The 27,757-nt window shown below is 40.8% G+C and overlaps 1 protein-coding gene and 1 non-coding gene across 5 annotated transcripts in view; one reads left to right on the plus strand and one right to left on the minus strand.

Annotated features, from left to right (window-relative positions):
• DENND6A (DENN domain containing 6A) overlaps positions 1–8,022 on the plus strand; it is a 68,629-nt gene extending 60,607 nt beyond the window's left edge. For 3 of the 4 annotated variants that reach the window (XM_002813603.6, XM_024245195.3, XM_024245194.3), the window contains 6 exons: positions 131–220; positions 2,501–2,554; positions 2,654–2,763; positions 2,952–3,054; positions 4,602–4,676; positions 5,138–8,022. In XM_002813603.6, coding sequence (XP_002813649.4) covers positions 131–220; positions 2,501–2,554; positions 2,654–2,763; positions 2,952–3,054; positions 4,602–4,676; positions 5,138–5,269 — 564 coding nt within the window. In that variant the 3' untranslated portion in view covers positions 5,270–8,022. Of the gene's footprint in view, positions 1–130; positions 221–2,500; positions 2,555–2,653; positions 2,764–2,951; positions 3,055–4,601; positions 4,677–5,137 lie in introns of those variants that run through there. The other variant, XM_063722057.1, reaches the window with a different exon arrangement.
• Positions 8,023–13,915: 5,893 nt separating this feature from the next.
• Positions 13,916–14,041, minus strand: LOC112132909 (U6atac minor spliceosomal RNA). Its single transcript, XR_002914611.2, has one exon. It is a non-coding gene; the product is annotated as a U6atac minor spliceosomal RNA (small nuclear RNA).
• Positions 14,042–27,757: the final 13,716 nt, after the last annotated feature.

Below are 27,757 nucleotides of genomic sequence, written 5' to 3' on the forward strand. Positions count from 1 at the left end.
TCAAGGTGAAGTTCTAGTTTTTTAAATATCAAGTATAAATGTATATTTACATAGCAATTGAATGTGATAATTATCCATTGTTTTATATTCCAGCACTAGAATACAGATTCTCATTATTTCCTCTTTTAAGGGTGTACAACAGAAACGTCCTTCTGAGGCTCAAAGTGTTATTCTTCGACGCTATTTTTTGGAACTGACACAAAGTTTCATCATTCCATTAGTAAGTTAATAAATACATTTTTGCATAATTTAATGATTTGGTGAAGGGTATATAAATGTTTTTCCCGCCCTCCAAAACCATATCTTAAGTTGTGTGTTTTGCCAGCCTGGTATATTTAGTGATTAAAAATAAACCCCTTTGCAAGAGACCTGGATTATTTGTTCTAGTGTTAACTGTTCAACTTTGGTAAGCCACTCCCTCTCTCTGACCCTCAATTTTCTCACCTGTGAAATGTGGCTGATTCCATTTTCCTAAGTACCTTTTCAAGACTGTTGTGAATCTTAAATGATATACTTCATATGAAATGTTATGTAGTTACTACATTTTTCACCTTAAAAGATTATAGTAGAGCTTCTTTCTCTGATAGTTACCTTGAATACAATTTGATATAATGTCTATGAGGCTGTAGCTCTATGATAACAGGGACTATATCTGTCTTGCTCGTTATTAATTCATCAGACTGGCATATGGTAGCCCTCAAATATTTATGGAATAAATGACTAGACAATGTGGTTATTCTAAGAAATTCAGAAGGATGTCATATTAAAGTATAGGGAGTACCATGATGTGGCTCTGCTCTGGAGACTGCATCATAGAGAAACTTTCTGCAGTTATTAATATAAAGTAATATATCTATGAATATTATATAGGGCATCCTGGAGATCTTTGCTGTTATATTTTAGAAAGAAATATTATTTCTTGGTCTATGGGTGTCAACTTATTTATTCCATTAAATCTATTTGTTTGAATAAATAAACTTTACTGTAGTGCTTATGAGCATGGACTAGGCTGGGCACAGTGGCTCAGGCCTGCCACTTTGGGAGGCCAAGGTGAGAGGATTGATTAAGGCCAGGACTTTGAGACTATAGTAGGCTGTGATTGCACAACTGCACTCCATCCTGGGCAACAGCAAGACTCTCTTAAAAAAAAAGAGCATGGACTGGGTGTGGTGGCTCACGTCTGTAATACCAGCACTTTCGGAGACCGAGGCGGGCAGATCACAAGGTCAGGAGATCGAGACCATCCTGGCTAACACGGTGAAACCCCGTCTCTACTAAAAATACAAAAAATTGGCCAGGCATGGCCAACTACGCACCTGTAGTCCCAGCTGCTGTAGAGGCTGAGGCAGGAGAATCACTTGAATCCGGGAGGTGGAGGTTGCAGTGAGCTGAGATCGCGCCACTGCACTCAGCCTGGGCGAAAGAGTGAGACTCCATCTCAAAAAAAAAAAAAAAAAAAAAAGAGCAGAGACCAAAGTCAAGTAGACCTCATTTCAAGTCTAAATTGTATTACCTTGGTCAGGTTATTTAGCCTTTTGAAGAAGCCTCAGTTTCCCAATAATACCTACCACCTAGGATCATTCCAAGGATTACAAGAGATCATGCATGTAAAATGTTGAGTGCATTATCTGGCCTATAGTTACTCAGTAAGGTTAACTATTACCGTTAAAAAATGGACTGCGTTGCTGGGCGCGGTAGTTCACGCCTGTAATCCCAGCACTTTGGGAGGCCGAGGCAGGTGGATCATGAGGTCAGGGGTTCAAGACCAGCCTGGCCAAGATGGTGAAACCGTGTCTCAACTAAAAATATAAAAATTAGCGAGACGTGGTGGCGGGTTCCTGAAATTCCAGCTACTCGGGAGGCTGAGGCAGATAATTGCTTGAACCCTGGAGGCGGAGTTTGCAGTGAGCTGAGATAGCACCACTGCACTCCACTGCCACATGCCACTGGGCAACAGAGTGAGACTGCATCTCAAAAAAAAAGGGCCGGGCACAGTGGCTCACACCTGTAACCCCAGCACTTTGGGAGGCTGAGGCGGGCAGATCATGAGGTCAGGAGTTCGAGACCAGCCTGACCAACATGGTAAAACCCCATCTCTACTAAAAATACAAAATTAGCCAGGCGTGGTGGCGCACACCTGTAATCCCAGCTGCTTGGGAGACTGAGGTGGGAGAATCGCTTGAACCCGGGGGGCAGAGGTTGTAGTGAGCCAAGATCATGCCATTGCACTCCAGCCTACGCAACAGAATAAGACTCTGTCTCAAAAAAGAAAAAAGAAAATGTAGTCCCTTGGTTTATCCAAGATTTAGTTGAATTTTTATTTGAAATCTGACTTCCCAAGTCAGTCTAAATTTAGCTATATCTCGTGGGGAGTGATGGAGTTGTTGCTGTTCATTGAAAGGGCATATGATTAAAAACTTAAAAGACCCATTCCTTTTAAGTAGGTCTGTTTAAATATTTTTGAAAACACTCCTTTTATTAACTTTTTTCTTGGTTTTAGGAAAGATATGTGGCAAGCCTGATGCCTTTGCAGAAAAGTATTTCCCCATGGAAGGTATGAATATATTCAAATCTATTTGGGTCCTCTAACTGTATTAACTTCTGTGAACATATCCACTCCTAATTTCTAAATATTATATGTCCTGTTTTCTAGAGTCCACCTCAATTAAGACAGTTTCTTCCAGAAGAATTTATGAAAACACTTGAGAAAACAGGACCTCAGCTAACCTCTAGAATAAAAGGCGATTGGATTGGACTTTACCGGTTAGTCTTTTTTACCTGTTTTACACCCGTGTGTCGTGCTTTATTTAAAAACAAAACAAAAAGCTAAACTTAAGCTTATTCTTTTTAAAAAATTCTGAAGTTTGACATGGTTCTCTGACTAGGAAAGGTATTGAGGAAAGGAAATAAGTTATAATCAAACTTTACTTTTTTAAAATGTATTTTTATAGGCATTTCCTAAAGTCTCCAAATTTTGATGGCTGGTTTAAGACCCGGAGGAAGGAAATGACCCAAAAATTGGAGGCACTCCATCTAGAAGCTCTTTGTGAAGAGGTTCGAAAACTGTGTGTTTGTGTAATGATTAACAACTGTTGAAAATAAAGATAATTATGCTTAGAGGTTGAAGATTGTACCCTTTATCCACTCTTTATAAATAGAATGATGACTAGAAAAGATCATGTGCTATGTGCCAAGGACAGTATAGGGGCTTTATATAGATAATCTCTTTTAATCTTTACAATGATTCTTTGAGGTAGGTGTGTTATGAACTGCATCATGGGAAACTTTTGGCTTAGAAGTTAAATGACTTGCCTCAGATCACATCCCTGCTAAGTAGTGGAGCCAACAGTGTGCTGGAGTCCATTTGCATTGGCTCACAAGAGCCAACTGTGCACATCTCTTCTCAGCTCTGTATTCAGTGGCCTCAGTTTGGCAGCTTGAAATAGCCTACAGTTATGGTGTAGTTATGGAGTACTACACCATAGAAATTGGCAAATGCTACAAACCAGAGACCTCTTTTGGAGAACCACTTGTTAAATATTTACCAGCACATTACTGGGTAGAGTAAGGATTCTAATCCAAGAAGCCTAACTCCACATCTTTTTCTGTATGACGTATTTACCTTTTTTAGTTAGTATTAACACTTTTAAAAATGTGGACTGGCCGGGCGCGGTGGCTCACGCCTGTAATCCCAGCACTTTGGGAGGCTGAGGCGGGCGGATCACGAGGTCAGGAGATGGAGACCATCCTGGCTAACACGGTTAAACCCCATCTCTACTGAAAATACAAAAAAAAAAAAAAAATTAGCCGGGCATGGTGGCGGGCGCCTGTAGTCCCAGCTACTTGAGAGGCTGAGGCAGGAGAATGGCGTGAACCCGGGAGGCGGAGCTTGCAGTGAGCTGAGATCACGCCACTGTGCTCCAGCCTGGGCAACAAAGCGAGACTCCATCTCAAAAAAAAAAAAAAAAAAAAAGCGGACTGATTTTTTTTTTTTTTTTATGTTCTGTATTACCAGTCTATTTTAAATTAAACTACTTGTGAAAATAAAAGGAATAGTCTCACTTTCATTTATATTTAGCTTTAAATGTGAGATGTGCTAACCTCAGTGTTAACTTTCTACTCATAAACTCCCAGTGACTGTGGCTTTGAGAAAAGGAATATGATGAATGCACCTGCAACATAAGCCTAGGAAGAGCATATCTGAAAACACGAAGTTTACATCCAGTAGTAAATTCATGTTCAGTTCTCTTGATTTGTTAACTAATGTTCCTTATAAATTAGTCACTACTTAGTGGCAGTGGGGGTTACTATTACAGTTTGAGCTGCAATTTTGGTTTTCTTGCTTGATCTAAAAAAGCCACCTCAGTATATTTTGTTTTACTTCCAAATATGAGACAATTATTCTGGCTAATGCAGAAAATTATCTAACAGTTATTAGGATACTATGACAATTATTCTTGCACTATAATGCTATATCTGGGTTAAATACTTTGTTCTCCTTTTCCTTCTTGTCTTTCCTTCACAGTAGCCTTACCTATTGAAATAGAGAGGTTTGAATATTATTTTGAGAACTTACTGATTTGGGATTTTATTTATTCTAGGACTTACTTCTCTGGATCCAGAAACACACAGAAGTAGAAACAGTAGACCTTGTCTTGAAGTTGAAAAATAAGCTGGTATGTAGCCAAAACAGCCAAAGATTAAATTGACTTTTCTTTGAAGACATTTTCCTCTCATGTGAGCTGACAACCCATGATAGTTCGCAGAAGTAACTTTTTAAATGAGAGGGCTTGAAATTGGTCAATTGATGGTAGATATTGCTGAAAATACTTGGTCACTGAAACAGACCATAATGATGCCATATTATTCTAACGTTATGTATATAGAATCTAATAAGCTCTATAAAAACATTGTCGCTTATATTTCTAGGTATTATTATGAATTTACATAGAAGCCTTTTATTGAACTCAATAACTAATTGTTTAAATAGAATGCTCCTTTTTTAGTTTCTATAAATTCTGGTATAAGACTGAAAGTATCTAATTGTTAGACCTTTAAAATGGTTTATTTAGAGAATGTAATGTATTAATACAGATTCTGAGGATAATTTAAATGCTATGAAATGTTCCTTATGTAGTTGCAGGCTGATCGAGAGCACTTACCTGTGAAACCTGACACTATGGAAAAGTTACGGACACACATAGATGCCATTATCTTAGCATTGCCAGAGGACCTGCAAGGCATACTGCTCAAAACGGGCATGACATGATATTTGCCAAGATTTTCCAGCCAAAAAGGATTATGCATCATGAAGCATACTGACATTTCAACCAGACGCACAAAGGAGATCTCTCAGCGGCAGCAGAGTGGAAAATTGCCATGAATGCTAGTTACAGGGTAGAAAGACTGTATTGTATAAACAGACCTTTTTAGTGCATTACTTTTTAAAGTGGATATCTGTGGTGGTTCCACTTTAATACTGAAACACCGAAAGGCATTTCTATATTTTTAATCATGTTCTAAAGTGCTCTTATGAGAGACTTGTGGGCCATCAGTATTAGTGATTTCATACTGCAGTGCTGGCATTGCAGATATTTTTTTAAATTGGTGCTGCTTTGCCCAATCATGTTAAAACTCAGGGGGATATAAAAATAACATTCACACTGGCTATCTTCTTAAGAACAGAAAGACTGAACTGTCCTATGGTTAGAAGGAATTGATGCTTATGTAGTGCCTTCTGTTGTCCTACATGTTTCACAGTTCAGCTGCTAGTCTTGAAGCTTTTCCTTAGCTTCATTATGGTATGTAATTTTATAAGGTATTCTGTTGAGTGATCATTGTTTAAAAAAAAATGTTTCTTGCTACTCATTGTGTTTATTAATAGACATGATGGGTTTTTTTCAGTTGTCATATAGATTTTCATTATTTTCCCTTCCATTTTCAAAATTTAATCTTACCAGTTTCTCCAAAGACAAGAAGGCATCTAGTATTAATTATGGAAGAGTTTATTTTCTCTTACCCTTTACTAATTTAAACATTAGGCTGGGTGCGGTGGCTAACACCTGTAATCCTAGCACTTTGGGAGGCCAAGGCGGACAGGTCACTTAAGGTCAAGAGTCCAAGACCAGCCTGGCCAACATGGTGAAACCCCGTCTCTACTAAAAATACAAAAATTAGCCAGGCATGGTGGCACGCGCCTGTAATCCTAGCTACTTGGGAGGCTGAGATGTGAGAATCACTTGAACCTGGGAGGCAGAGGTTGCAGTGAGCTGAGATTACACCCCTGGACTCCAGCTTGGGTGACACAGTGAGACTGTCTCAACAAAAATTAAAAATATAATAAATACTAATTTAAATATTATTAAATGTTTAAACTAATGAACTTGGATGCTTTTCAAAGACATTTTAATTATAAATCTCATAATCAGCTATTTTTTTAAACTGAACTATTCTTATTTCAAAGGCATTCATGAGTTTTTTATGTGATACTTATTTCAGTGATGATAAGATTGATTTCTGGCATTATTTGTTTGGTAGTGTTTTATTTTTCCCAACATTAATGTTTCTTAGAACACTTTTCCTACTGTTGTTTGACATGGGAACTTTTGCCTGAGTCACTGTTATGGTTAGCTTTTGTTGTTGTTGTTTTTGTTTCTGTTTTGTTTAAACAATACTACCTTGCCAAAAATAGAAGACTGTGATTTGGTAGAGTAAGGTTGTTTGGTTTGTGTTTGAATAAGAGTATCCTGCAGAAGTCACTTTTTTTTTTTTGAGACGGAGTTTCGCTCTTGTTGCCCAGGCTGGAGTGCAATGGCGCAATCTCGGCTGACTGCAACCTCCACCTCCCGGGTTCAAGCGATTCTCCTGCCTCAGTCTCCTGAGTAGGTGGGATTACAGGTATGTGCCACCACGCCCGGCTAATTTTGTATTTTTAGTAGAGACGGGGTTTCTCCATGTTGGTCAGGCTGGTCTCAAACTCCCGACCTCAGGTGATCTGCCTGCCTCGGCCTCCCAAAGTGCTGGGATTACAGGCGTGAGCCACCATGCCTGGGCAGAAGCCACTAATTAAAATAGGCACATATGACACAGCATGTGGTTAATAGCTGTGTCTTGAATTATCCTCTAAATAACCAAATTTAGTTGTATGTATTTGTAAAGGATATGGCTTCAGAAGCTATCTTTTGTTCTCTGTCGATATAACTCTTAAGGGCATTCCTGACCCAAGAAAGACTCCTTGCGTTTGTAACTGTGGTCTAATACCCAAATGTGCCCTGTTCTTATGGATACAGTCTCTTAAAGCATACCTCAAAGTCATAGAGAGAATATGGCATTTGAAAGAAATCGTTTGCCTTGGATCATATGAGTTATTTTGTGAAACAACAGCTGACTTTTCAGAAAAGGGGCAACTACTTTTATATGCTAAAAGTATTTCATAACTTTCTGGGAAACCTTATTTAGGTATAAATGGTCATCTTATTATTTTTCAAAAAGGTATATTTTAATAACTGTACAATTTATATACAGTTTGTGACCAGAATTTGCAAGTTGTTGGTGTCATATCAAGGATCTTTTAAATTATGCCACTACAGGATGTATCATTTCAAGTCTATTTTGCACAGCTAAACAGTAGCAAAAGATGCCAATTAGCATGATAATGGTATCTTCATTTTTACTGTATTTAACTGAAACCTAACACATGTTGAAAACCATATCATACCTAGTTTATCTCTTAATTTCAAACTATGTACTTGTAAAAATGATGTAAATTTGCATTGGGAACCTGGGAAAGACTAACTGATAATTTTTGGTGTGTGATTTTCAGATTTGTCTTTTTTTTTAAGAAGAATTTGTTACTATGTAAACCCTGACATTAAATGTTTTATCTCTACCAGCATCAGGAGGAATCACTGCTTTAAGGGTATTATGTAATGCCTAGTGCCTTCTATTTACAGTGAAAAAGAGGTTTTGTGAAGGCATTTATGGTCATTACCAAAAACTAAATTAAAGGCCTTGGATTTTAAAGCACTTGGATATTTTGTGTTATTTCTGAGTGGGGTTGGACTGCTTGGAGAAAATGCATAGTTAATGAAACTCATGCATTATGAGATTCCTTTCGTTTCCTGCCAGGTTGTTTGTTTTTTTAAGGACTTCAAATGAAAACCCTGTGTACTTCACTATGAACAGGTGAACAGTTCTGTTTAGACAGATCAGTTAAGTGACTTCATATCTTTCCTAGCAGTGCATTGATTTTATGAAATGTTCTGGTAAAAATATTGGTCGTATGTGGTGGCTCATACCTATAATCTCAGCACTTCAGGAGGCTGAGGCAGGAGGATCGTTTAAGCTCAGGAGTTAAAGATCTGCCTAGGCAACAAAGTGAGACCACGTCTCTACAAAAAATCAAAAAATTAGCAGAGCGTGATGGCACACGCCTGCAGTCCCAGCTACTCAGGTGGCTCAGGTGGGTGAGGGGATGGCCTCAGCCTAGGAGGTTGAGGCTGTGGTGAGCCATAATCACACCACTGCACTCCAGCCTGGGTGACAGAGCAAGACCTGTCTCAAAAAAATAATTATTTTAGTTGAATAATCTCAATTATTTCTAGATTCTCCTTCATTTGCTACCTTTTTAAAAACCCAAATCTCCAATTATTTTTACTTCTTCCTCTTCTTTTTTAAAAGTAGCAACTACATTATATTATTCTTTTTTTTTCTTGAGACGGAGTCTCGCACTGTCACCTAGGTTGGAGTGCAGTGTTGTGATCTCTGCTCACTGCAATCTCCCAGGTTGAAGCTGTCCTCCTGCCTCGGCCTCTCAAGTAGCTGGGATTACAAGTATGTGCCACCACACCTGGCTAATTTTTGTATTTTTGGTAGAGATGGGGTTTCACCATGTTGGCCAGGCTGGTCTTGAACTCCTGACCTCAGGTGATCTGTCTTAGCTTCCCAAAGTCTTGGGATTACAGGCATGAGCCACTGCACCTGAGACTGCATCTCTAAAGTTTTTAAAAAGTAGTCAGATGGCGAGGCGCGGTGGCTCACGCCTGTAATCCCAGCACTTTGGGAGGCCAAGACGGGTGGATCACAAGGTCAGGAGATTGAGACCATCCTGGCTAACACAGTGAAACCCTGTCTCTACTAAAAATACAAAAAATTAGCCGAGCGTGGTGGCGGGCGCCTGTATTCCTAGCTACTCAGGAGGTGAGGCAGGAGAATGGTGTGAACCCAGGAGGCGGAGCTTGCAGTGAGCCGAGATCGTGCCACTGCACTCCAGCCTGGATGACAGAGCGAGACTCCACCTCAAAAAAAAAAAAAAAAGTAGTCAGACATGGTGGTACATGCCTGTGGTCCCAGCTACTTGGGAGGCTAAGTGGGAGGATAGTGCATGCCCAGGAGTTCGAGGCTGCAGTGAGCTGTGATCATGCCACTTCACTCAGCCTGAGCAGCAGAGTGAGACCCTGTCTATAAAATAAAAAATATTTTTAAAAAATTTTAAAAGATTTTGTTGTTCGATAATCATGCCTCATTCCATTTTACTAGCTTCACCACTAGACTTGTGTTGTTCTGTTTATTTTTGCCTCCCCATTCTTGTCATCATTATACTATTTCTGTGTTAACCATTAGAAAGCCGGACTTCATGGATCCATGTCAGCCAGTCTGAATACATTATGGTATAAATTGCTTCTACATTTACTGAAATACTTTTGGAAAATAGTAACTTTATATTCCAGAGTTATACTTCTTATTAAGTAAATGATTTTTTTTTTTTTTTTTTGAGAGGGAGTCTTGCTCTGTCACCCAGGCTGGAGTGCAATGGTGCCATCTTAGCTCACTGCAACCTCCACCTCCCAGGTTCAAGCTATTCTCCTGCCTCAACCTCCCCAGTAGCTGGGATTGCAGGCGTGCGCCACCACACCCAGCTAATTTTTGTACTTTTAGTCAAGATGGGGTTTCACCATGTTGGTCAGTTTTGTCTCAAACTCCTGACCTTAGGTGATCCACCCGCCTCAGCCTCCCAGAGTGCTGGGATTACAGATGTGAGCCACCGCGCCCAGCCTTAAGTGAATGAATTTTTATACTTCAGTAGGAAACTTGAAATGATTGCATTCATTTAGTGAAATGGGTAAATATTTTTATAATCAAAGGCTCTGGTGGTAGAACTCAACAAATCAGTTTTTTGTTTGTTTGTTTGTTGTTGTTTTGTAGAGATGAGTTCTCACTGTGTTGCCCAGGCTGGTCTGAAACTCCTTGGGCTCAAGCAATCCTCGCGCCTCCACCTCCCAAAGTGCTGGGATTACAGGCGTGAGCTACCTTTCCCAGCCACAAATCATACTTTTTAAAGTATGATTTATAATACTTTAATTACTTTATTGGGGTACAATAGACATACAATAAGCTGAACGTATTTAAAGTGTATAATTTGATAAGTTTTCACATTAGAATACACCCATAAAACCATCATCACAGCCAAGATAGTGAACATATTCATCACCCCCAAAATTTCCTTACGCCCATTTGCACTCCTTTCTGTCTCCGCCAAACAACCATTATACCATTATAGATGTTTTCCATCACTATAGTTTGTATTTTCTAGAGTTTTATGTAAGTGGAATCATACAGTATATACTCTTTCTGTTTTTTGGGGGGAGGGGGTCTGACTTCTTTGACTCAGCATTATGATTCTGAGATTCATTCAGGTTGTTGCCTGTATCAGCAGGTCATTTCTTTTTATTGGTAAGTAGTATTTTGTTATATGGGTATAACACATTTTTTACCCACTTACCTGTTGATAGACATTTGGATTGTTTCTAGTTTTTGGCTATTACAGATAAAGCTGCTGTGAACACTCATGAACACTCATGTACTAGTCTTTGGATGGATATATATTTCCTTTTTTCTTGGGTAAATACCTAGGAGTGGTATGAGGGGGATGTCTGGGTCATATGGTGGGTGAATGTTTAACTTTTTAAGAGATTGCCAAACTGTTCCAAAGTGGTTGTACTATTTTGTTTTCTATAAGTATTGTATGAAAGTTCCAGCTGTTCCACGTCCCAAATAACATTTTGTATGGTCAGCCTTTTTAATGTCAGCCATTCTAATAGGTTTGTATTGGTACCTTATTGAGATTTTAATTTACATTTTGCTAATGACCTTTGATGCTGAGCATCTTTTCATGTGCTTATTAGCCTTCTCTGTATCTTCTTGGTAAAGTGCTCAAACCTTTTGCTTATTATGTAACTTCCTGTGGTTGTGCCTTGAGAGTTCTCTATGTTCTTTTTGTTTGTTTTTTTTGTTTTGGTTTGGTTTGGTTTGGTTTTTGAGACGGAGTCTCACTCTGTTGCCCAGGCTGGAATACAGTGGCACTATCTTGGCTCACTGCAACCTCCACCTCCCGGGTTCAAGTGATTCTCCTGCCTCAGCCTCCCGGGTAGCTAGGATTACAGATACCCGCCAGCATGGCTGGCTAATTTATGTAGTTTTAGTAGAGATGGGGTTTCGCCATGTTGGCCAGGCTGCTCTTGGACTCTTGATCTTAAGTGATCCACCTACCTTGGGCTCCCAAAGTGCTGGGATTACAGGCGTGAGCCACTGAGCCCAGCCAGAGCTCTCCATATGTTCTTGATACTAGTTATTTTTCAGATACATACATTGCAAAGATCCCCCCACCCCTAGTTCATGACTTTTTTTTTTTTCATTTTTTAAAGTGTCTTTTGAAAAGCAGTTTTTAATTTTGATTTAGTTCTACTTATGAATTTGTTCTTTTAAGTGTTGTGTTCTTACCCAAGGTCACAAAGACCTATGTTTTCTTCTATTATTTTTATTTTATTTTATTTTTGAGACGGACTCTTGCTCTGTCACCCAGGCTGGACTGCAATGGTGCAATCTCAGCTCACTGCAACTGGGTTCAAGCAATTCTCCTGCCTCAGCCTCCCCAGTAGCTGGGATTACAGGCGTGCATCACCACTCCTGGCTAATTTTTGTATTTTTAGAAGAGATGGGGTTTCACCATATTGGCCAGGCTGGTCTCCAACTCCTGACCTCAAGTGATCCACCTGCCTCAGCCTCTCAAAGTGCTGGGATTACAGGCGTTAGCCAACGCGCTCAGCCTCTTCTAGCAGTTTTACAGTTCCAGGTTTTGCATTTAGGTTTACAACTATTTGGAATTAGTTTTAGTGTGTATGTGAAGTATGGATTTAAGGATTTTTTGTTTTTTGCATATGAATATCCAATTGTCCCAGCACCATTTGTTGAAAGGTTATTATTTCCAAAAATCAGTTGCATTGGCTTTGTTGTACCTTTGTCAGAATTCAGTTGTCCATATATATATGTGGGTTTATTTTTATACTTCCTATTCTGTGCCACTGGTGTATATGTCTGTCTTTATGCCAATACCACATAGCTTGATTACTGTAGCTTTATTGTTGAAACTGAGTGGTGTTAGCCCTCCAGTTTGTGTCCTTTTTAAAGGCTGTTTTGATTACTTAATTACTTTACATTTCCATACAAATTCTAGAATCAGCTTATGAATTTCTACACAAATTCCTGCTCGGATTTTGATTGGGATTGCATTGAATTTATAGATAAATTTGAAGGAGAATTGAATAATTTCAAGTCTTCTGAACCATGAACAAAGTATATGTATGTTTGTTTTCCATTTATGTATGTTTTCTTTAATTTCTCTCAGCAATATTTTGTAATTATCAACATGTCTTTCATATCTTCTGTCAGATTTATCTCTAAGCATATCATATTTTTGATGTTGCAAATCATATTTTTTTAAATTTAAATTTACAATTTTTCAAAAATTTAGTTCAAAATACTAGTACTGTCCATATAGTTTTTATATATTGATCTTGTATCCTACAACCTTGCTATACTCATTTATTCTAGTAGCCTTTTTTGAAGATTCCATCAGATTTTTTACATAGAAGACTATGCCATCTGTGAACAAAGACTATTTTACTTCTTTCCAATCTGGATGACCTTTATTTATTTTTCTTTGATTGCACTGGCTAGAATCCCCAATGCAATGTTGAATAGCATTGGTAAGAGCAGACATACTCATTTAAAAAAAAAAATTTCTTTTTAAAACCTTTTTTTTTTGGAGAGGGGATTCTGCCATGTTGCTGAGGGTGCTCTCAAACTCCTGGGCTCAAATGATCCTCCTGCCTCAGCCTCCTGAGTAGTTGGGATTACAGACATGTACCACTTTGTCCAGCTCTTTGTTTCTGATCTTAAAAGAAAAGCATTCAATTTTTCTGTTTTCTTGAGATGGAGTCCTGCTCTGTCACCCAGGCTGGAGTGCAGCGGCATGATCTCAGCTCACTGCAACCTCCATCTCCCAGGTTCAAGTGATTCTCCTGCCTCAGCCTCCTGAGTAGCTGGGATTACAGGTGCCTGCCACTGCGCCCAGCTAATTTTTGTATTTTCAGTTGAGACGGGGTTTTACCATCTTGGCCAGGCTGGTCTCAAACTCCTGACCTCATGATCCATCTGCCTCAGCCTCCCAAAGTGCTGGGATTACAGGCGTGAGCCACCATGCCCGGCCTCAATTTTTCATCAGTAATTATGATACTAGCTGTAGGTTTTTTATAGATGTTCTTTTTTAAATTTTTTATTTGATTGATTTATTTATTTTTTGAGACAGAGTCTTGCTCTGTTGCCCAGGCTGGAGTGCAGTGGTGTGATCTTGGCTCACTGCAACCTCTGCCTCCCGGGTTCAAGCGATTGTCCTGCCTCAGCCTCCTGAGTAGCTGGGACTACAGGCCCACCACCATGCCCAGCTAATTTTTGTATTTTAGTAGAGACGGGGTTTCACCATGTTTGCTAGGATGGTCTCCATCTCCTGACCTCATGATCCACCTACCTTGGCTTCCAAAGTGCTGGGATTACAGGCGTGAGCCACCGCACCCAGCAAAAATAACGATGGTTAGATGCCACGAAGTAGGTGGCAATGCCTTAACCATATGCATGTTGTCAGGCCTTAGGGCCTTTTCCATCCTTGCCAAGGGAAGTGCTAACCTTCTCTCCTTTCATACAACACGTAGATGTTCTTTATCAAGTTGATGAAGTCCCTTTCTGTTTCTACTTTGCCTGAGAGGTGTTTTTTTTGTTGTTATTTTTTGTTTGTTTGTTTTTTTTTTTTGAGACGGAGTCTTGCTCTGTCACCCAGGCTGGAGTCCAGTGGCTCACGCCTGGCCTATATTTTTCTTTCAATTTCACAGACTTCTGCTTTAGTCTTTCCTTTCGTTTACTTTGGTTTTAATTTTCTCTCTCTTTTTTTACTCAAGGTAGAAGTTGAAGTTGTTGACATGAGACCATCTTCTTTTCTAATATAAGCTTTTAGTGCTATAAACTTCCCCCTAAGTACTGCTTTAGTGTCATCGCACAAATTATAGTATATTCTATATTTATTTTCATTCAATTCAAAATACCTTATAATTTCTTTTTCCATTTGTACATATTGTTCAGCTCCTACTTATAAGTGAGCTCATTAGTATTAACTTTCTGTTTGAGTTATTTCATTTAAGATAATGGCTTCCAGTTCTTTTTCCTAGCACTTTGGGAGGCTGAGGGGGGGCGAACTGCCTGAGCTCAGGAGTTCAAGACCAGCCTGGACAACACGGTGAAACCCCGTCTCTACTAAAATAAAAAAATTAGCCAGGTGCAGTGGCGGGTGCCTGTAGTTCCAGGATTACAGGTGGAGCCACTGCCCGGCCATAAAAAAACTTTTTTTTTTTTTTTTTTGAGACACAGTCTCACTGTGTCACCCAGGCTAGAATGCAGCTGCTGCCCGGGTTCAAGCGATTCTCCTGCCTCAGCCTCCCAAGTAGCTGGTATTACAAGCGCCTGCCACCATGCCCGACTAATTTTTATATTTTTCATAGAGACGGGTTTTCATCATCTTGGTCAGGCTGGTCTTGAACTCCTGACCTTTGTGTTTTTAGAAAAAAATGATTACACCCACCTTGGCCTCCCTCTACTAAAAAATACCAAAAAATTTAGCCGGGCGTGGTGGCGGGCGCCTGTAGTCCCAGCTACTCGGGAGGCTGAGGCGGGAGAATGGCGTGAACCCAGGAGGTGGAGCTTGCAGTGAGCCGAGATCGCGCCACTGCACTCCAGTCTGGGCGACAGAGCGAGACTCATCTCAAAAAAAAAAAAAAAAAAGGGATTACAGGCGTGAGCCACTGTGTCTGGCAGGTGTCTTTCTTATATAATGACTTCTTGATCCAAGAGTTATTTAGAAGAGTGTTACTTTCCAAATATTTGGAGATTTCCCCTTCAAAAATTTTTTTCTAAAAACACAAACGAAAGCAGCAGATTTTCCAAAAATCTTTTTGTTATTGACTTCTAATTTAATTTCAGTGTGGTCTGTGAACATATTTGGTATGACTTGAATCCTTTCCGATTTAAGGTTTGTTTTATGGCCTAGAATATAGTTTATCTTGGTAAATGTTCTGGGTACACACTTGAGAACAATGTGTATTTTGCTGTTGTTGGATGGAGTGTTTTATAAATGTCAGGTAAAGTTGGCTGATAGTATTGTTCATGTCAGATTTTCTGCCTGTTTGTTGTATATATAAGAGACGGCTATTGAAATCTCTTGACTATAATAATTATAATTGTGGATTCATGTATTATTTGTTCTAAAATCTACTTTATCTGATATTAGTAGAATTATCCTGGCTTTCTTTTGACTAGTGTTAGTTAGCAGGGTATATCTTTTCCATACTTACACTCTTAACCTATTTGTGTGTTCATATTTCTTTTTTTTTTTTTTTTTTTTGAGATGGAGTCTCGCTCTGTCATCCAGGCTGGAGTGCAGTGGTGTGATCTCGGCTCACTGCAAGCTCCGCCTCCCAGGTTCACGCCATTCTCCTGCCTCAGCTTCCCAAGTAGCTGGGACTACAGGTGCCTGCCACTATGCCTGGCTAATTTTTTTGTATTTTTAGTAGAGACAGGGTTTCACCATGTTAGCCAGGATGGTCTCGATCTCCTGACCTCGTGATCCGCCCTCCTCGGCCTCCAAAAGTGCTGGGATTACAGGCGTGAGCCACAGGCGCCCAGCCTATGTCTTTATATTTTAAAAGTTTTTTAGTCCAGGCGTGGTGGCTCACACCTGTAATCCCAGCACTTTGGGCGGCTGAGGTGGATAGATCACAAAGTCAGGAGTTCGAGACCAGCCTGACCAAGATGGTGAAACCCTGTCTCTACGAAAAATACAAAAATTACCCAGGTGCGGTGGCAGGCGCTTGTAATCGCAGCTACTTCGGAGGCTGAGGCAGGAGAATCACCTGAACCCGGGCGGCAGAGGTTGCAGTGAGCCGAGATCGCGCCACTGCACTCTAGCCTGGGTGACAGAGTAAGACTGTCTCAAAAAAAAAGAAAAAAAAGTTTTTTTTTATGGCCAGGCAGTGGCTCACGCCGGTAATCCTAGCACTTTGGGAGGCCGAGGCAGGCAAACTGCCTGAGCTCAGGAGTTTGAGACCAGCCTGGGTAACATGGTGAAACCCCATCTCTAAGAAAATACAAAAAATTAGTCAGGCGCAGTCGCAGGCGCCTGTAGTCCCCGCTACTTGGGAGGCTGAGGCAGGAAAATCGCTTGAATCCGGGAGGTGGAGGTTGCAGTGAGCTGAGATCACGCCACTGTACTCCAGCCTGGGTGACAGAGCGAGACTCCGTCACCAAAAAATGAAAAAAAAGTTTTTTGTATGTAGCGTATAGTTCATTCTTGCTTTTTTACTCAATGTTTGCCTTTTTAATTGGTATGTTTATTTCATTTCATTAACGTAATTATAGAGTTAGGATAGAGTCTATTATTTTGCTATTTGTTTTCTGTTTGTCTTATCTCGTCTTCTCTTTTCTTTTTTTCCTGGGTTCTTTCAAATTAATTTTTTTTCTTTTTTTGAGGTGGACTCTCACTCTGTCACCAGGCTGAAGTGCAGTGGCATAATATCAGCTCACTGCAATCTCCACTTCCCCAGTTCAAGTGATTCTCTTGCCTCAGCCTCCCGAGTAGCTGGGACTACAGGCGTGCACCACCACACCCAGCTAATTTTTGTATTTTTAGTAGACACGGGGTTTCACCATGTTGGTCAGGATGGTCTCAGTCTCCTGGCTTTGTGATCCGCCTGCCTCGGCCTCCAAAAGTGTTGGGATTACAGGCATGAGCCACCGTAATGGAATATTTTTAATGGTTTCACTTTATCTCTTTTGAGTGTTTATTAAGTATATATTCTTTTATTATTTTAGTGGTTACTTTAAGGTATATTCTATACATCTTTTTTTTTATTATTATACTTTAAGTTCTAGGGTACATGTGCACAACGTGCAGGTTTGTTACATATGTATACATGTGCCATGTTGGTGTTCTGCACCCATTAACTTGTCATTTACATTAGGTATATCTCCTAATGCTATCCCTCCCCCCTTCCCACAACAGGCCCTGGTGTGTGATGTTCCCCTTCCTGTGTCCAGGTGTTCTCATTGTTCAATTCCCACCTATGAGTGAGAACATGCGGTGTTTGATTTTTTGTCCTTCCGATAGTTTGCTGAGAATGATGGTTTCCAGCTTCATCCATGTCCCTACAAAGGACATGAACTCATCATTTTTTGTGGCTGCATAGTATTCCATGGTGTATATGTGCCACATTTTCTTAATCCAGTCTATCATTGATGGACATTTGGGTTGGTTCCAAGTCTTTGCTATTGTGAATAGTGCCGCAATAAACATACGTGTGCATGTCCCTTTATAGCAGCATGATTTATAATCCTTTGGGTATATACCCAGTAATGAGATGGCTGGGTCAAATGGTATTTCTAGTTCAGATCCTTGAGGAAGCACCACACTGTCTTCCACAATGGTTGAACTAGTTTACAGTCCCACCAACAGTGTAAAAGTGTTCCTATTTCTCCACATTCTCTCCAGCACCTGTTGTTTCCTGACTTTTTAATGATTGCCATTCTAACTGGTGTGAGATGGTATCTCATTGTGGTTTTGATTTGCATTTCTCTGATGGCCAGAGATGATGAGCATTTTTTCATGTGTCTGTTGGCTGCATAAATGTCTTCTTTTGAGAAGTGTCTGTTCATATCCTTTGCCCACTTTTTGATGGGGTTGTTTGTTTTTTTCTTGTAAGTTTGTTTAAGTTCTTTGTAGATTCTGGATATATTAGCCCTTTGTCAGATGGGTAGATTGCAAAAATTTTCTCCCATTCTGTATGTTGCCTGTTCACTCTGATGGTACTTTCTTTTGCTGTGCAGAAGCTGTTTAGTTTAATTAGATCCCATTTGTCAATTTTGGCTTTTGTTGCCATTGCTTTTGGTGTTTTAGTCATGAAGTCCTTGCCCATGCCTATGTCCTGAATGGTATTGCCTAGGTTTTCTTCTAGGGTTTTTATGGTTTTAGGTCTAACATTTAAATCTTTAATCCGTCTTGACTTAATTTTTGTATAAGGTGTAAGGAAGGGATCCAGTTTCAATTTTCTACATATGGCTAGCCAGTTTTCCCAGCACCATTTATTAAATAGGGAATCCTTTCCCCATTTCTTGTTTTTGTCAGGTTTGTCAAAGATCAGATGGTTGTAGATGTGTGGTATTATTTCTGAGGGCTCTGTTCTGTTCCATTGGTCTATAACTCTGTTTTGGTACCAGTACCATGCTGTTTTGGTTACTGTAGCCTTGTAGTATAGTTTGAAGTCAGGTAGTTTGATGCCTGCAGCTTTGTTCTTTTGGCTTAGGATTGTCTTGGCAATGTGGGCTCTTTTTTGGTTCCATATGAACTTTAAAGTAGTTTTTTCCAATTCTGTGAAGAAAGTCATTGGTAGCTTGATGGGGATGGCATTGAATCTATAAATTAACTTGGGCAGTATGGCAGTTTTCACGATATTGTTTCTTCCTATCCATGAGCATGGAATGTTCTTCCATTTGTTTGTGTCCTCTTTTATTTCCTTGAGCAGTGGTTTGTAGTTCTCTTTAAAGAGGTCCCTCAGTAAGTTGGATTCCTAGGTATTTTATTCTCTTTGAAGCAATTGTGAATGAGAGTTCACTCATGATTTGGCTCTCTGTTTGTCTGTTATTGGTGTATAAGAATGTCTGTGATTTTTGCATATTGAATTTGTATCCTGAGACTTTGCTGAAGTTGCTTATCAGGTTAAGGAGATTTTGGGCTGAGATGATGGGGTTTTCTAAATATACAATCATGTCATCTGCAAACAGGGATAATTTGACTTCCTCTTTTCCTAATTGAATACCCTTTATTTCTTTCTCCTGTCTGATTGCCCTGGCCAGAACTTCCAACACTGTGTTGAATAGGAGTGGTGAGAGAGGGCATCCCTATCTTGGGCCAGTTTTCAAAGGGAATGCTTCCAGTTTTTGCCCATTCAGTATGATATTGGCTGTGGGTTTGTCATAAATAGCTCTGAATATTTTGAGACATGTCCCATCAATACCTAATTTATTGAGAGTTTTTAGCATGAAGGTTGTTGAATTTTTTCAAAGGCCTTTTCTGCATCTATTGAGATAATCATGTGGTTTTTGTCTTTGGTTCTGTTTATATGCCAGATTACGTTTATTGATTTGCATATGTTGAACCAGCCTTGCATCCCAGGGATGAAGCCTACTTGATCATGATGGATAAGCTTTTTGGTGTGCTGCTGGATTTGGTTTGCCAGTATTTTATTGAGGATTTTTGCATCGATGTTCATCAGGGATATTGGTCTAAAATTCTCTTTTTTTGTTGTGTCTCTGCCAGGCTTTGGTATCAGAATGATGCTGGCCTCATAAAATGAGTTAGGGAGGATTTCCTGTTTTTCTATTGATTGGAATAGTTTCAGAAGGAATGGTACCAGCTTCTCCTTGTACCTCTGGTAGAATTCGGCTGTGAATCTGGCCCTAGACATTTTTTGGTTGGTAGGCTATTAATTATTGCCTCAATTTCAGAGCCTGTTATTGGTCTATTCAGGGATTCAACCTCTTCCTGGTTTAGTCTTGGAGGGTGTATGTGTCCAGGAATGTATCCATTTCTTCTAGATTTTCTAGTTTATTTGTGTAGAGGTGTTTATAGTATTCTCTGATAGTAGTTTGTATTTCTGTGGGATCGGTGGTGATATCCCCTTTATCATTTTTTATTGCATCTATTTGATTCTTCTCTCTTTTCTTCTTATTAGTCTTCTAGCGGTCTATCAATTTTGTTGATCTTTTCAAAAAACCTCAGATTCACGTGCTAATAATTACTCTGCTGAATATTCTAAGGAAACTTCTGCAGATCTCTCTCTTTCTGTGCTGCTGTCTCCTCTCTAGAATTCTGTCCTAAGGTTTGGTTTTCCTAGACTCTCGGCTCAAAGAGTCCACCAGGCTAACTCTGTTCCCTGTTTCTGTGCTGCAACTTGGACACATTCCCAAGGCAATAAACTGGACAATGTTCCAGCTCCCCACATTTGTGCCCTCTCTTTAGGAATCATTGTCCTTTGATGCCTGGTGTCCAGTGTCTTCAAAAACCATTATTTCATATTTGCTGTCTAGTTTGTTTCTGTTTATTTTAGGTGAGTGGGTAAATCTGGTTTTTGTTACTTGATCTTGGCTAGAAGTGAGAGTCCCAGCAATTTAGTTAGTTATTTTGTTTTAAAAGATGCAGTCTTGGCTGGCATGGTGGCTCACACCTTTAATCACAATACTTAGGGAGGCTGAGGTGGGAGGATTGCTTGAAGCCAGGAGTTCAAGACCAGCCTCAGCAACAAAGCAAGACCCCATCTCTAAAAAAATTTTAAAAATTAGCCAGGCATGGGGGCACATGCTTATAGTCCAAGCTGCTCAGGAGATTAAGGGAAGAGGATCACTTGAGCCCAAGAGCTCGAGGTTGCAGTGAGCCATGATCATACCACTGCATTCCAGCCTGGGTAACAGAGTGAGACTCTGTCTCAAAAAAAAAAAAAAAAAAAAAAAGAAAGAAAGAAAAAGAAAGACATGAGACAGGAGGTCTTGCTTTGTTGTCCAGGCTAGACTCTCCTAGGCTCCAATGAGCATCCTAAGTAGCTGGGACTACAAGTGTGGGCCACCACGCCCAGCTTTAAGCATTCCAGTTTTAACAAACCCTCAGGCTTAAGTTGAGAATTCTGTTAAAATTTGAGAAGCATATAGATGAATTTAACATTAGGTGATTATTTCATTAACACTATCAACCACCATTTACCATGAAGACAGTATTACATGAATCAGTCAATCTAATTTTTAGAGGAAAAAAATTTGTAGATTAATTCTCTCATTTCTATGTTTTGTAGCTTAGAAGATATTTAAGTAATTGTGATAGATTAAAAAAAATTTCTGCTGGGTGTGGTGGCTCATGCCTGTGTCCCAGCACTTTGGGAGGCCAAGGTGGGTGGATCACGAGGTCAGGAGTTCAAGACCAGCGTGGCCAATATGGTGTAACCCTGTCTCTACTAAAAATACAAAAATTAGCCAGGCGTGGTGGCAGACGCCTGTAATCTCAGCTACTTGGGAGGCTGAGGCAGAGAACTGCTTGAACTTGGGAGGCAGAGGCTGCAGTAAGCCAAGGGCGTGCCACTGCATTCTAACCTGGGCAACAGAGTGAGACTCCATGTCACAAAAAAAAAAAAAAAAAAAAAAAAAAAAAAAAAATTCTGGGCTGGGTGCAGTGGCTCACGCCTGTAATCCCAGCACTTTGGGAGGCTGAGGTGGGCGGATCACCTGAGGTCGGGAGTTTGAGACCAGCCTGACCAACATGGAGAAACCCCATCTCTACTAAAAATACAAAATTAGCTGGGTAGGGTGGTGCATGCCTGTAATCCCAGCTACTTGGGAGGCTGAGGCAGGAGAATCACTTGAAACCAGGAGGCGGGGGTGGTGGTGAGCTGAGATCACACCATTGCACTCCAGCCTAGGCAACAAGAGCGAAACTTCATCTCAAAAAAAAAAAAAAAAAGAAAAAATTTCTGGCCAGCCATGGTGGCTCATGCTTATAATCCCAGAACAGATCACTTGAGGCTGGAGTTTGAGACCAGCCTAGCCAACATGTGAAACCCTGTCTCTACTAAAAATACAAAAATTAGCCAGGCGTGGTGGCTCATGCCTGTAGTCCCAGCTACTCTTGAGGCTGAGGCACAAGAATCACTTGAATCTGGGAGGGAGAGGTTGTACTGAGCCAAAATCATGCCACTGCACTCCAGCCTGGTGACAGAACAAGACTCTGTCTTAAAAAAATAAAAAAATAAATAAAAAATAAACATGAAAATATTTGTACAGTCAGGAAGGATGGAGATTTGGGCAAGGGGAGGAAGATTTTGTGAAATAACCTTATTAATGTTGCAGTGGTACCTGGTAAGTAGTCTTGGATATTTAGCTTTAAGCTACCTAATTTCTTTAACTGTGAAAAGAATTTTTTTTTTTTTGAGATGGAGTCTCGCTGTGTTGCCCAGGCTGGAGTACAGTGGCACGATCTTGGCTCACTGCAACCTCCGCCTCCTGGGTTCAAGCAATTCTACTGCCTCAGCCTGCTGAGTAGTTGGGATTACAGGTGCCCGCCACCATGCTGGCTAATTTTTGTATTTTTAGTAGAGACAGGGTTTCACCATGTTGGCCAGGTTGGTCTCAAACTCCTGACCTCAGGTAATCCACCCACTTTGGCCTCCCAAAGCGCTGAGATTACAGGCATGAGCCACTGCACCTGGCCTAACTGGGAAACTTTTATAAATGCTAAATGGTAGGCCGGACATGGTGGCTCACGCCTGTAATCTCAGCCCTTTGGGAGGCCGAGGCAGGTGGATCACCTGAGGTCAGGAGTTGGAGACAAGCCTGGCCAACACGGTGAAACCCCGTCTCTACTAAAAATACAAAAATTAGCCGGGCGTAGTGGCGCACGCCTGTAGTCCCAGCTACTCGGGAGGCTGAGGCAGAAGAATTGCTTGAACCCAGGAGACGGAGGTTGCAGTGAGCCAAGATCGTGCCACTGCATTCCAGCCTGGGTGGCAGAGCGAGACTCTGTCTCAAAAAACAAAAAAAGAGGAGACAATAAAGGGCACTGAAAGTAAGGGAAGGTTTTTAACTTCATGGCAGAGAACCTGAGTTGTTGAGAGGTAATAGGGTGGGCCAAACGATCCAAACACTCAGAATTCACATACCAATCCCCTTCTGGAAGGGAAAGTGGGTGGACAAGACTCTCTGTAGAAGCACAGATATTCTTGTACTGTGCAGATAAATAACAATGTTTAGAGAATGTGAACTTTAAACAAGAGCAGTGGTGAATTACAGTCAGATGAGATCAAAGTAGAGTTTACAAAGGTTAGAAGGAAATGGCAAAAATTATACTGTCATGCAATGAATAAGGGGACTAAAACAGAATTGAATCAGTCTCGCAGAGAACAAGGTGAGTGGCATGGATTAAACTGTTGAGAGGATTAAATGGGATAATGCACATTAAGTACAATGACTGGCATATTGTAAGCACTCAATAACCACTTACTGCTATTAAATAGTACTGCTATTTATAGAATATATCTGCTCAAATGCTTTAAAAAATTCAAAGGCAGGCCATGCGCGGTGGCTCACACCTGTAATCCCAGCACTCTGGGAGGCCAAGGTGGGCAGATCACTTGAGGTCAGGCATTCAAGACCAGCCTGGTCAACATAGTGAAACCCCATCTCTACTAAAAATACAAAAAAAAAAAAAAAACTTAGCCGGGTGTGGTGGTGTGCACCTGTAGTCCCAGCTACTTGGGCAGCTGAGGCAGGAGAATCACCTGAACCCAGGAGGCAGAGATTGCAGTGAGCTGAGATAGCACCACTGCACTCCAGCCTGTGACAGAGCAAGACTGTCTCAAAAAAAAAAAAAAAAAAAGAAGGAAACAAAAAAGGAAGAGATATGGTTTCCTTAATAAGCTTGCATTCTAATGAGACATAACAATCAGCAAAAATAATTATAGTTGTCCCTGGGTATTTGGGGAGATTGGTTCCAGGATCCCCGTGATACCAAAATCTGCAGATGCTCAAGGCCCTTACAGTTGCCATTCTGCATCTGCAGGATCCACATCTGCTACTGGCTGAATCTGTGGGTTTGAAACCTGAAGATACAGGGGGTCTGCTGTCTGTACATTATTAAACCCAAGGGACTGGAATGTAAATTCTGTATATATATTTGTGACTAAAAAGATCTCACTAAGAAAAATAATCAGAGGCTGGGTGCAGTGGCTCACGCCTGTAATCCCAGCACTTTGGGAGGCCGAGGTGGGTGGACCACCTGAGGTCAGGAGTTCGAGACCAGCCTGGCCAACATGGTGAAACCCCCTCTCTACTAAAAATACAAAAATTAGCCAGGTGCGGTGGCATGTGCCTGTAATTCCAGCTATCCCAGAGGCTGATACAGGAGAATAGCTGGAACCCAGGAGGCAGAGGCTGCAGTGAGCCAAGATCACCCCACTGCACTCCAGCCTAGGCAACAGAGCAAGACTCCATCTCAAAGAAAAAAAAAAAGAAAGAAAAATAACCAGAGATGAGGAAAACATAATACCTAGTGTAATATGTTATGAGTACATGCTTTTGAGTCTGGGCAACTTTATACAACACTGTGTTCAAAAGCGATGATTAAATGAAATACATGGCTTAGCAAGTGATCAATAAACTATAGCAATTTTTCTTGTGGGGCTCAATTTCCTTATTTTTAAAAATAAGAAAGATTCTCTTCTGGGTTTGTATTGATAAAAGGTGAATAGAAAAATATTTTATTTTTAAAATATTTTTAAAAATAGAGATGGCATCTCACTATATTGCCAAGGCTGGTCTGGAACTTCTGGGCTCAAGTGAGTCTCCCATCTTGGCCTCCCAATGTGCTGGGATTACAGGTGTGAGCCACCATGCCTGACCTAGAAAAATGAAATAAAATAAAAATAAATTTGGGGTCCAGGCACGGTGGCTCACACCTCTACTACCAACACTTTGGGAGGCCAAGGCGAGTGGATCGCCTGAGCTCAGTAGTTGGATACCAGCTTGGGCAACATGCTGGTCTCTACAAAACGCCAACTCTACCAAAAATACATAAAATAGCTGGGCATGGTGGGATATGTCTGTGGTCCCAGCTACTTGGGAGGCTGAGGCAGGAGGAAAAAGGGAGTGGAGGGGAAGGGAGAGGAGGGAAAAGGGAACAGAAGGGGGGACAGGAGGGGAAAAGGGAAGGGAAAGGGAGGGGAGGGAAGGATGAAGGAAAGAAAAGAAAGAGAAAGAAAGAAAAGAAAGGAAAGAAAGAAAAAGAAGAAAAGAGAAAAGAAAAGAAATTTGGCAGGGAACAGTGGCTCAGGCCTATAATCCCAGTACTTTGGGAGGCCATCGCAGACAAATTGGTTGAGCTCGGGAGTTTGAGACCAGCCTTGGCAACATGACAAAACCCTGTCTCTACAAAAAATAACACTATTTAGCCAAGTGTGGTGGCATACCTATAGTCCCAGCTACTTTGGGGGCTGAGGTGGGAGGATCACTTGATCCCAGGAGGTTGAGTAAGCCGAGATGATGCCACTGCACTTCAGCTTGGGTGACAAAGTGACACCCTGTCTCAAATAAATAAATAAATAAATGTAAGAAGGTAGTATAGTGCAGTGGTTAAGAGTGTTAATGGCCGGGTGCACTGGCTCACGCCTGTAATCCCAACACTTTGGAGGCTGAGGTGGAAAGATCGCTTGGGCCCAGGAGTTCCAGATAGGCCTGGGCAACATAGCCAGAATCCACTTATTTATTTTTAAAAAAAAAAAGTGTTAATACCAGTTAATACCAGAAGAAATGGGTTCTTATACCTGTTCCACTGCTTTTAGCTGTGTGACCTTGGGCAGAATATTTAATCTCTCTGACCCTGATTATTTTTATCTGTACAATAGAGATATTACAGTCTGCCATTAACATCCTGTTTTATAATTTACATTAGCCATTTGATGTGTAGCATATTCTTACTGAAAAATCTGTTTTGACAACTTTTGTTTTGGTTCAGGTTTTGGAGGCTAGAGATGGAGAACAGAATTCTTTCGATTTATTTTGCATAACTAAATAGAAAACGGATTAAGATTTGGAATAAGTTACAGGGAGGAGGGCTAATACGATTTGTCTTTTGAGAAATTTAGTAAATTTAAGAAGACCCTAAGAATCAGTTGAAGATTGTTTTAAGGAATTCTACTATATAAAACTAAAAACAGACATAAGGCCTAAAGTGTGAAAGGAAAATAAATCTTGGGGCCTCCACCTCACTAAGCTAAAGAGAAAAGTCAAGCTGGGAACTGCTTAGGGCCAACCTGCCTCCCATTCTTTTAAAAGTCACCCCTCTGCTCACTGAGATAAACGCGTATCTGACTGCCTCCTTTGGAGAGGCTAATCAGAAACTCAAAGGAATGCAACCATTGGTCTCTTATCTATCTATGCCCTGGACGCTCCCGCCCCACTTAGAGTCTTCCTGCCTTTGCTTTGAGTTGTCCAGTCTTTCCAGAATGAACCAATGTTCATCTTACATACGTTGATTGATGTCTCATGTCTCCCTAGAATGTATAAAACCAAACTGTGCTCTGATCACCTTGGGCACATGTCTACAGGACCTCCTGAGGCTATGTCACGGACGCGTGTCCTCAACTTTGGCAAAATTAACTTTCTAAATTAACTGAGATCTGTCTCAGATGTTGGGGGTTCACAAAAGGATACAAGGTCTGTCATTTAGCAAGCTTCCAAAATGCAATTTTGAGTTATTCAACTGCTAAGCAACTCTTTACATGTGTCTCCAATGCAAAGGAGGGTACTTCTGAGTAAAGAAGTTTTTTTTTTTTTTTTAAGACAGAGTCTCGCTCTGTCACCCAGGCTGGAGTGCAGTGGCGCGATCTCTGCTCACTGCAACCTCTGCCTCCCGGGTTCACGCCATTCTCCTGCCTCAGCCTCCCGAGTAGCTGGGAGTATAGGCACCCGCCACCACGCCCGGTTAATTTATTCTATTTTTAGTAGAGATGGGGTTTCACCGTGTTAGCCAGGATGGTCTCGATCCCCTGACCTCGTGATCCGCCCGCCTCGGCCTCCCAAAGTGCTGGGATTACAGGCGTGAGCCACCGCGCCCGGCCAGAAGTTTCTGCTTTTAATTGCCCAGGGCCACACCTAAGAAATAACAGTCTCTGAAGGGTAGATAAGGTAGTGCTATCAAGAGAAGCGTTACTCAGCAAGCCTTCAAAAATATAAAAATAGCTTACTGTTGCAAGTTTTTCTTATTGAACACCATCCTATGGAAATATACCAGTAATAAGCAACTACAGAATCACATAGGACGGCACTATTAGGAAAACAGATTAAATCTTTACCCTGGCAATGAGTCTAATACATTTATCATTGTTGTGAATTTTAAAAGGTGTAGCAGGCCGGGCGCGGTGAGCCACCGCGCCAGGCCTAATCATAAATACTTTTAAAGTGAAGAGGCTTTCCGCTTCCTCAACATGAGTAAATCTTTCATGCTGCTTCTGGGAAAAAAAGTACAAGAAAAGCAAGACTTCCTCGTTGCCTTCTCTTTAAAAAGCAACAGCCGATGAACATGTGTTGGAGCGCTCTCGCCTTAACAGAATTAGAGATCTTCAGAATCACATGGCCTGGTGGTAGAAGCGTCTAGCCCTAGCTCATTAGGGTGCCACAGTTTCTCGGCCCACAAGTCAGCTTTTAACCACTTTTCTCCGCAAAAGGCCGGGCCGGTCTTCATGCGTTAATGAAGGCAAGCGTCTGATCCCGTGTGTGAGACGTGTAAGTT

This window comes from Pongo abelii, chromosome 2, assembly GCF_028885655.2.
Source record: "Pongo abelii isolate AG06213 chromosome 2, NHGRI_mPonAbe1-v2.0_pri, whole genome shotgun sequence".
NCBI classification, from domain to species: Eukaryota; Metazoa; Chordata; class Mammalia; order Primates; family Hominidae; genus Pongo; species Pongo abelii.